General features: G+C 43.0%; 1 protein-coding gene across 1 annotated transcript in view; it reads left to right on the top strand.

Moving 5' to 3' along the window:
- The window catches only part of PPEF2 (protein phosphatase with EF-hand domain 2), a 28,566-nt gene extending 19,135 nt beyond the window's left edge, over positions 1-9,431 (top strand). Inside the window, exons 12-16 of the mRNA XM_044268205.1 lie at positions 1,046-1,188; positions 4,388-4,494; positions 5,601-5,764; positions 6,511-6,598; positions 9,080-9,431. Of these exons, the coding sequence (XP_044124140.1) occupies positions 1,046-1,188; positions 4,388-4,494; positions 5,601-5,764; positions 6,511-6,598; positions 9,080-9,333 (756 nt within the window). The 3' untranslated portion in view covers positions 9,334-9,431. The remainder of the gene's footprint in view (positions 1-1,045; positions 1,189-4,387; positions 4,495-5,600; positions 5,765-6,510; positions 6,599-9,079) is intronic.
- The last annotated feature ends 632 nt before the right edge of the window (positions 9,432-10,063 follow it).

The raw sequence follows: 10,063 nt of genomic DNA on the forward strand, positions 1-10,063 counted from the left end.
GGGCAGAGACGACCCCATCTCTGGACAGAAATACCACCTGGGGTTTTCCCAGCCACGTCTCTGTTTCTGAAGTCACATCGCTCACTGACATACATTTCCAACAAGACGACAAGGTGACGGGGTTTCTGCACTGCGGCCCGGCGGGGATCCCGCATGGCTTGTCTTCTCCAGAGCGCGTTCAATGTCCTGCCTCGCCTTCTCGCACCTTCGTCCTCCAGCATCCGCCCAGCCCGGCCGCTGGGATGAGAGCATGGCCCGGAGAGCTAACTCTGCAGAACAGGCTTCCGTGCGGGGGGTAAAGAGGGAGGTCAGCTAACCTCAGAAACTTCTGGTTAGCCCAAGTTTGTCTCCTGCAGGACTTCGAGAACCTTCAGTTTCCTCTATTTCTTGTAACTCTCCGAGAAGAGACGCAGTATCTACCGTTTCCTGGTGTCTCGACAGTGTGGAACCTTTTCTCACAGGTCATCTTAGGGGACGCAGAACTCGGTGGGAAGCTCTGCGACAAGGCCTCACACCAGCTTTCACGACTGGGGCGCTGACTGTAAGATCCAGCTCGCCTCTGGTTGACCTAAATGGAGTGTTATGTCTGACCCTGGCTGCTGTACTTGAGACAAAAATGGGAAGAAATCCCATTATTTGGGGCATCTGGGTGGCTCAGTTGGTTGAGTGTCGCCCTCGGCTCAGGTCATGATCCTGGAGTTGGGGGCTCACGGGGTGGGGGGTCCCTGCTCAGCAGGGAGTCTGCTTCTCCCTCTGCCTCTGCCTCTCCCGCAGCTGGTGCTCCCCCTCTCGTGCTCACTCTCTCTCTAAATAAATAAAACTTTTAAAAAAGATACCATGCTGTGGGTGTCCTATCAGAGTTCAAATTATTGCCTGAATCACACCTCCTGCCTTACTAGCATTGATGACTTTAAAGAAGTAAAAATATCCATAGGTGAGGTCAAGGCGGAGGGGCAGCCCCCGAGACTGGGCTGGGCCCTATCAGATCCGGGGTGAAGCGTTCTTCAGTGAATCCGAAGGCCTTTCTCTCTCTGTTTTGGTCCAGGTCTTGACCATCTTTTCTGCCTCCAACTACTATGAAGTTGGCAGCAACAGGGGGGCCTACGTCAAGCTGGGGCCGGCCCTGAGCCCGCACATCGTGCAGTATCAAGCGAACAAGGCAACCCACATGCTGACTATGAGGCAGAGGTAAGAATCTTTAATGAACGATTTACTGAAAAACAGAATTACGGTGTTTGGAGAAACTTTGAAATGTCAAGCGTCCTTACATTCATCCAAATTCTAAGTGACTGTTCAGAATTTACAGAGCACCTGGGTGGCTCAGTGGGTTAAGCATCTGACTCTTGATCTCAGCTCAGGTCTCCGTCTCAGGGTTGTGGGTTCAAGCCCCACATGGGGCTCTACACTGGGCATGGAGCCTACTTAGAACAACAACAAAACAACGAAATCCAGCGATGTCAGCAGTGAGGTCTACAACAGACATGGAAAGGGCCTCTTTTTTCTTCTGCATACACTTTAAGATCTGCACATACCTATCATTAATGGAAGCAACAGATTTGCTTCCTGCAGAAGCTATTCTCAATGGGGGCATCTTGGGTAACCATATGCCAGGCCACTGAGTCTTTCCAGGATCACTCTTATGTTTTCTCTCATCCATAAAGGGTTTGTTTTACCCCATAAGCCACAGCCAAAGGTTCTTTGGTTTCTAGGGATTTGACAGATGGGATTCAGTCCACACATTTGTTGACAGTGCCTTTTTCTTCCTGGGGACGGACATGTATAATATGACTTGCATGGCTTCTGTTGAGATGATTCTGAGTTCTCACCTTCGATGAGAGCTTCCCATCCACAAGGTGCTATTGTAAAGAATTTATACGTATTGTCTCACAATGAACTTAGGAAATACAGATGAATTTCAGTTTCATGGAGGAGATCATTAAGGAACACAGGTTAAATCCGGTCCATGGTCCCACAGCTAATATACAGGGAAGGCAAGCCTGGCCCAGGCCATCTTAGTTTAGAAATCAGACACGTAATGGACATGCGGTACTGCCTCCCACCAAGAAGAGGGTCCCAGTGTACAAAAGTGGCTAACAGATGCAGTTTTAGTGCCACGGAACAAGCTTCTTTAATTATCAGATGAACTAATTAGAAATCAAACCAAAGTTAACATAAACCCAGTGGAAAGAGACCGCATTAATATTTAACATCTGTCGGTGTGAGTGCTATAAACAGCCTTATTTTAAACCACTCTCGAGTTACTAAATATCCGGAGTTATGAAACACTCAAGTTGTTAGAAAATCAAGGCTGCATCACTCAAGAAGACGTTTTATATGAGAATTTAAACTCATTAAGTGATAGTCAGACCCACTGTGCGGAGGCTTCCATCACCAAAGGGGAGCTTTACCAAAACCCAGGTACCTGGACACCCCACAGCCCCACCAAGCAGGATCTCCAGGCATGGACCCCGCACAACTGCAATGCCCCATTCCACGGGTTTTAGGTGTCGTTGCTACAAAAGAAGTCACTGTAGGGAAGCCTATAGGTATGTTTTAATAACATGATTAAAGAGTTCTTGGAAATATTCATTGTCTTTATGAAAGCAAGTAAACATCAGCTAATTTACCCAGCGATCACTTGTCCAACAACGTCAACTCCCTGGAGCAGGAGTGAGGGGGAAATGTCTCTGACCACCCAGAGTTGATGGCTCGGGGTCCGTATCCTCAGGACCGTGTGTTTTTCTTAGAAGAGGACTCTTTCGGCATCCGTTTCCTCTGACTTCACATCCACATCTCACAATAATAGTCTGACCTGCCTAGAGTTCACCTGTCAAGATTGGTTGCTGGTCCCAACCCTTTTAGCTACATGACCATGCATTAGTTACTTTGTAAGGGGCATAATAATAGGACCTTCCTCAGTGGGTGTTGGAAGACTGAGGTAATCCACGCAGAGCTCTGCATTTAGTTGCGGCCACTGTTGGCTGCCTGATGTAGAAACAGAGAGCCTCGTCCATCTAGATGCGGCCTGAGAACATCACCACACTACGTCCCTGAGTGCTCACGCTGGATGATGATAGCGTAACGGGAGATGGTTTGAATGCTTTGTCAAACCAGTTGTTTAAAACTTTTGGGAGGAGAAGGAGTTCCATAGTTCTTTTTTTGGTTAAGATTTATTATTTTTTTTTAATTGGAGAGAGAGTGCGCCCAAACAGGGGAGAGGCAGAGGAAGAGGAAGAGAATTTCTAGCAGACTCCCCACAGAGTATGGAGCCCCATGTGGGACTTGGTCTCACGAGCCTGAGATCATGGCCTGAGCCGAAACCAAGGGTCAGATGCTTAAGCAACTGAGCCACCCAGGTGCCCCAGGGAGTCCGATACTTCTTTGACCCTTTGATGAAACAATGAACTCCCTCCAGAAAAAGCAAATACACTCACATACCCATACATTTAGGGATGAGTTTTAGAAGTTCACACTCTCCTAGGGGTCTCCGGCGCCCCTGTAAGGATTATTCTGCTAAACACCTTAAACTTCGAGGACGATTTTCATCAAACATGATTGAAACTGTGTGTGTGTGTGCACACATGTGTGTCTGTCACTGTTAGCCCCCAAAAGATAGGTTATCTGGTCATCATTTACAGAATGGCTGGTTCCTCAATGAGGCAGGACAAAGTATATATTTACCTTTATCTCTTTTTTTCTTTCCCTTTATCTCTTCTTATCTTTTTATTCATTCAAATACACGTATTTATTGAATACTTACTTTGGGCCTAGTGTTGTGCCCAGGATTACGCTTTTGATCCAGTAAGAATGAGAAAACTTAATTAATGTCATTTCATTATTCATAAATCTTGCCTTGTGTCTATATAACATAATAACAAATTATAAGGAAAGCATGTTAGCATGATAACAGGTACCATTTGCTAAGCACTTTCAATGTGCTGGGCTTTCTTCTAAGTGCTTTGTATGAATTGACTTTTCTAATCTTCACAATCCTAAGAGGTAGGTACAAATTTCCTTCCTTCCTTCCTTCCTTCCTTCCTTCCTTCCTTCCTTCCTTCCTTCTTGTTTTGAAGATGGGGAAATTGAGGTGCAGTACAGTAGGATAACATTACCACAAAGGTGGTCTTTTTCCAGAACTTTTGCTGTAACTACTGTCCTGCACTGGGAAGGACGGTGGCAGGTCCTGTTTGAGCCCAGCAGGGAGTAGTAATGGGGAGAAATCAGAGATGGAGCTCTTCCTTCAAAAACCGAGCTCTCGTCCCCGAAACCGAGCTCTAGGGAGGTTGAGGTGTTAAGAGGGAGAGAGAAGTGTGGTAAGAAAAACAAACCTGTGACTGTTTCCTCGATGTGAACTTTTTAAAATGTTTGTTTTCATCCCCTGTCCCAGGATTAGCAGAGTAGAGGAGTCCGCTCTGAGATCTCTGCGGGAAAAGTTATTTGCTCATTCCTCAGATCTTCTTGGTGAATTTAAGAAGCATGACACAGATAAAACTGGTGAGACCAAACAAGTCAAATATTCCTAAAAGGAAACAGGCAAAAAAAAAAAATCTTTGCAGCAGAAGTTATCACATCATTATCTGTTGAACTAAGGACCAAAGGACATCTTTGACTACTTTTTTCATTTTATTCAACTTAATGTTCTTGTTATCTTTTCTAAAGTTTAAAATGCCAAGCTTTTATTTATTTTTTTAAAGATTGTGTTTATTTATGTGAGAGAGAGCACAACCAGGGTGAAGGGAGAAGCAGACTCCCCGCTGAGCAAGGAGCCTGAGGCAGGACTCGATCCTTGGACTCAGGGATCCTGACCTGAGCCAAAGGCAGATGCTTAACTGATTGAGCCACCCAGGTGCCCCTAAAATTCCAAACTTTTAAAAGAATGTGAATTTAGCTAACTATAGAGGGGATGTTACAAAGAAATGGAGTCAAGGGGAGGGTAACAAGGCCAGAACTAAGCAAAAACCAATGGGTGTAGGAAGTTACAAGAATATATCCAAAAATTAGCAAAAAAGCAATGATTTGGCTTCTTATTCTTGCTTAGTGTGTGCATATATGTTCTGTGTTCTATTATCAAAGCTAGGAATTTTGTCTTTGCTCAACTAAATAGAATATTTGTCTAATATACATTGACCACATATATATATCCCTTTTAGAAAATAATGATAACAATCATAAATTCACGGCAATATCTGCTCATATACGTACCAACAACTAATGCTGTATATGCACATACATATATGTATGTAGTTTTAGGATATTATTTACAGGAGTGTTGTGTGACTTTTCAATAGTGTGCCAGATTTAGCAAACAAAAACAGGATGCCTAATTAAATTTGAATTATAGATAGACCACAAATAATTCTAAAATATAATTATGTCCCGTGCACTATCTGGGCCATAAATGCTGATTTAATCGGGCATCCTATATTTTCTCGTGCAACCCATTTCCAGGAAACTCTACTTAACCCACAAAAAGAGTGACAGCGCCCATTAATTCTGTCCCTGCAGCCAGCAGGGGGTATGTCAGGATAAAAAGGCCTGCACTGTGGGGCAGGACACCGGACTTGGAAGTGACAAGTCCGCTCCTGGTCTCGTTGCTGCAGGTTTCATCTCCCTGAGTGACTGGGCGGAAGCCGTGGAGTCGGTGCTGCGGCTGGGACTGCCTTGGCGGATGCTGAGGCCACAGCTGGTGAGCAGCTCCGCCGACTCCACGCTGGAGTACAAGTCCTGGCTGAAGGACTTGGCCAAGGAACAACGGAGCCGTGAGGTAATGGTGGGACGACGCTGCGCGCCGCCATATTGTGGGCCACGAAGCTCCCTGTGGGGAACTCTGAAGCGGCAGCAAGTACGGAGAACCCAGAAAAGAAGATGGATGAGAAAAGGGAACTCCTTGTTGAGCTTCTGGATGTCAGGTTTTGTGTTAAGTGACTTACATATGTTGCCTCAGTTTATCCTCAAAATACCCACCTCCCGAGGATGGTCTTATCAGCACCATTTTACCTACAAGGACGCTGCTCACCGAGCTGCTAGACTGTAGAACTGCGACCCAATCCCAGGCCTGTCGGACTTCCCGGCACCGTCCTGCTTCCCTCACTTAAAAAAAAAAAAAGAAAGAAAAAGAAAGAAAGAAAGAGAGAAAGAGAAAAAGAAAAAGGCTTTATTCAATAAATACTTATTGAATGTAAGGCCTTGGGCTAGGTACTTTTTAAAATGGCTTTATTTCAATTTAATTCACATACCATACAATTCATCCGTTCAAACTACAATTCAGTGGTTTGTCATATAGTCACAGATATTTGCAACCATTACCAGAGTCAATTTTAGAACCTTTCCATCATGGGCGATACCTACTTCTTAACCCCTTAGGTTATTTGGTAGGCTGAAGGGCTTAGGGATAAAATCTCTTCAGGCTGTTTCAACCCTATCTTATTGTCAGGGTTGACTGTGTGTTAATTATATATGAGGACGAGCCTGAACATAAGATCTAGAAAGAACGTATATTTTCTTTTGTAGAACATCCAGTCAAGTTTGCTGGAAACACTGTATCGGAACCGATCCAACCTGGAGACCATCTTTAGGATCATAGACAGTGACCATTCAGGTAAAGACACTTGTTAGCCTGTCACTTCTGATGTGTAGTAGGTACTTGACCTCCTTTTCCGTCTCCTTCCTGGTCATTTAGCTCTCTACTCAAGCACTTTGGGAGCAAAGTAAATAACAGTTATGCTTGTAAATAAATAGCAGAAACTAGAAAAGTATTTTGGCACTAGGCGCAATCCATGTAGAAGAGAGGTCAGGCAGAGAAGAATGAAGACAAAAGGGATGAGAACTTCTCATAGGAAAAACCATGATTAGAAGGTGTGCTGTCCCTTATCGTCCTATCAAAGACAGCCATAAAGTACTGGGGAGTGCCTAGAGTAGAAAGGCTTTTACAATCTCATCCCGAAGTATTCTTTTTTAAACTTCTTATTTGGAATAACTACAGATTCACAGGATCTTAGCAAAAAATGTACAGGGAAGGGCCCCTGGGTGGCTCAGTGGGTTAAAGCCTCTACCTTCGGCTCAGGTCATGATCTCAGGGTCCTGGGATGGAGTCCAGCATCAGGCTCCCTGCTCAGTGGGGAGCCTGCTTCCCTTCCTCTCTCTCTCTTTCTGCCTGCCTCTCTGCCTACTTGTGATCTCTCTCTGTCAAATAAATAAATAAAATCTTTTCTAAAAAATGTATAGGGAGGTCTGGTATCCCTCCTTCTGTTCCCCTACTGGTCCAAAGACCTTTTTCAATGTTACTACACTCTCCTCACCTACTTTTAGGTATAATTCACATACCATATAATTTATCCACTTAAAATGTTCAGTTCACTGGTTCTTAGGATATTCACAAGGTTGTGTAAACATCACCACTATCTAATTATAGAACATTCCATCACCCTAAAAAGAAACCCAGACCCGTTAGCGGTCACTCTCCGTCCCTGTCCCTTCTCCATCAGCCCCTGGAAGCCATTAATCTGCTTTCTGTCTCTAAAGATTTGCCTACTATGGACATTTCATATAAATGGAATCCTACAATATTATGGCCTTTAGTGTCTGACTTCTACTTTGCGTAAGGTTTTCACAGCTCTTCCATGTCGCAGCATGTATGAGTTCTTTATTCCTCTTTAGAGCTGGCTAATAATTTCGTCCTATGGATATAAAATATCTATACCATATTTTGTTTATCCACTCCTCAGGTGGTAGATATTTAGATGGTCTCCACTTTTTGGCTGTTATGATGACTCTGTGAATATTTGTGTACAACTTTTTATGTGAGCATATGTTTTTTTATTCTCTTGGATGTATTCCTAGGAGTGCAATTGCTGAATCATAGCATAAAACTCTGTTTTACTTTTTGAGGAGCTGCCAGACTATTTTCTACAGTGGCTATACTCATTTATAATCCTATTAACAAGGTCTGACGGTTCCAGTTTCTCCTTATCCTCCTGTCCTCACCAACACTTCCTACCCCTGCCCACCCCCGTCAAAGCCATCCTGCTGGGTGTACAGTATCTCAAGGCTTTGATTTGCATTTCCGTAATAACCGATGATATTGAGCATCTTTTCATGTGTTTATTGTAAATGTTTATATATTCTCTGGAGAAATGTCAATTCGAATCCCTTGCCTATCTTTTAATTGAGTTATCCATCTTTCTGTTGTTGATTTATGAGAGTTCTTTATATATTCTTGATACTATGCCATGATTAGATATATGATTTGCAAGTGTTTTCTCCAACTATATAGATTGTCTTTTCACTTTCTTGGTAGTTTCCTTTGATGCACAACATTTTTTAATTAAAAAAAAGTCCAATTTATCTTTTTTTGTTGTTGTGCTTTTGGTGTCATATCTAAGAAACCCATGACACAATCCAAGATAGCAAAGATTTACATCTATGTTTTTTTCCAAGAGTTTTATACTTTTAGCTCTTCCAATCAGGCCTTTGATTCATTTTGAGTCAATTTTTGTTGGTAGTGCAAGGTAGGGGGATAGCTTCATTCTTTTACATGAGGATGTCTAGTTGTCCATTACCATCTGTTGAAAAACAATTCTTTCCCCTTTGAATAGTCTTGGAACTCTTGTAAAAAAAATCAATTGACCATAGATGTATGGGTCCAGAGGCTTTTTATAAGCAAAATAAAGTATTTGTTTGGGATGACTTAATGCCTGGTTTCCCAGCAGGGGCGCTTTTGACATGTTGGCCTGAATATTTGTTTTTTGGGGGGTCCATCCTGTGTACTGCAGGGTATGTAGCAGCATTTCTGGCATTTACCCATTAAATTCCAGTAACACCCACCACGGTCATGACAATCAAAAACGTTTCTAAACCTTGGCAAATGTCCCCAGAGGAAGGGAAGCAAAAATGCTCCCAGTTGAGAATTTCTGGTGAACCATTGGTTTTGTGCCACCCCATTGGTAGTTTAAACAAGATGCAAGGCCTTGGCCATCTTTGTCTGTTCAACGGTAGAGAGCAGGTGTCCCTGCAAGAATGTCAGAGCAAATGGACATGAAAACTAGACTGACTCACTGACCTAATTCCTCTCTCTGGTAAGGGTTCATCTCACTGGACGAGTTCAGGCAGACTTGGAAGCTGTTCAGCTCTCATATGAACATTGACATCACAGATGACTGCATCTGTGACCTTGCCCGGAGCATTGACTTCAACAAGGATGGCCACATCGACATCAATGAGTTCCTCGAGGCCTTCCGCCTTGTGGAGCAATCCTGCCCAGAGGGCGATGCCTCAGACTGCCCCCAGACCACAGACACTGAGGACGGGGATGGCAGCAAGCCAAGCACACAGTAAGAGCAGCCTGTGTCCATCTCCCGTGGTGCCTCAAAACCAAGACTGAGCTTGTCCCTGCAATAGCTCCCTTACTTTCCAGAGATTTGTGGAATTTTACTCTGAGAAATTGCCTACCAGTGTGCATCAGAATCAGCTCTCTGCGTGTGTGTGTGTGTGTGTGTGTGTGTATTTAAATATGTAGCTACCCTATCCCTAGCTCAAAAGTTTCACAGGGTAAGACCCAGGTATAAATATTTTAAATTCTCAAGTCTACCCCAGTTAAGAACCACTGATGATTCAATCCCCTCATTGTTTTCATTTTTATGCCTTTTAATTATTATTTTGAAAATATCTTAATCATAAAGGAAAGTTATGAGAAATTTTGCAGTCCCATGACCCAAACGTGGATTCTTTTCATTACTTACTTTTTCTTGTTATACTATAGTTTTTATATAATTTAATGTTCTTTTTTAAAAAAATAAACTCACATCTACTTGTAAATACTTTCCTGTGTTGCTACATAGTCCTTGTGATTATTAGTTTAATGGCTACATGATTATCTTTCAAACAGGCACACTGTAATCTGTTCAGCCATTCTCTAGTTGTGAAACATGTACCTTGTTTTTAGTTTTTCATTATTATCCATAACATTGTGGTTAATAACTTTGTGCATATAGCTCATTTTACAAAAGTCTTTGGAATTTTACATTTTCTTAAGATAAAAATCCCAGAGATAGATCACTTGGTCACA

This window comes from Neovison vison, chromosome 11, assembly GCF_020171115.1.
Source record: "Neovison vison isolate M4711 chromosome 11, ASM_NN_V1, whole genome shotgun sequence".
Taxonomy (NCBI): Eukaryota; Metazoa; Chordata; class Mammalia; order Carnivora; family Mustelidae; genus Neogale; species Neogale vison.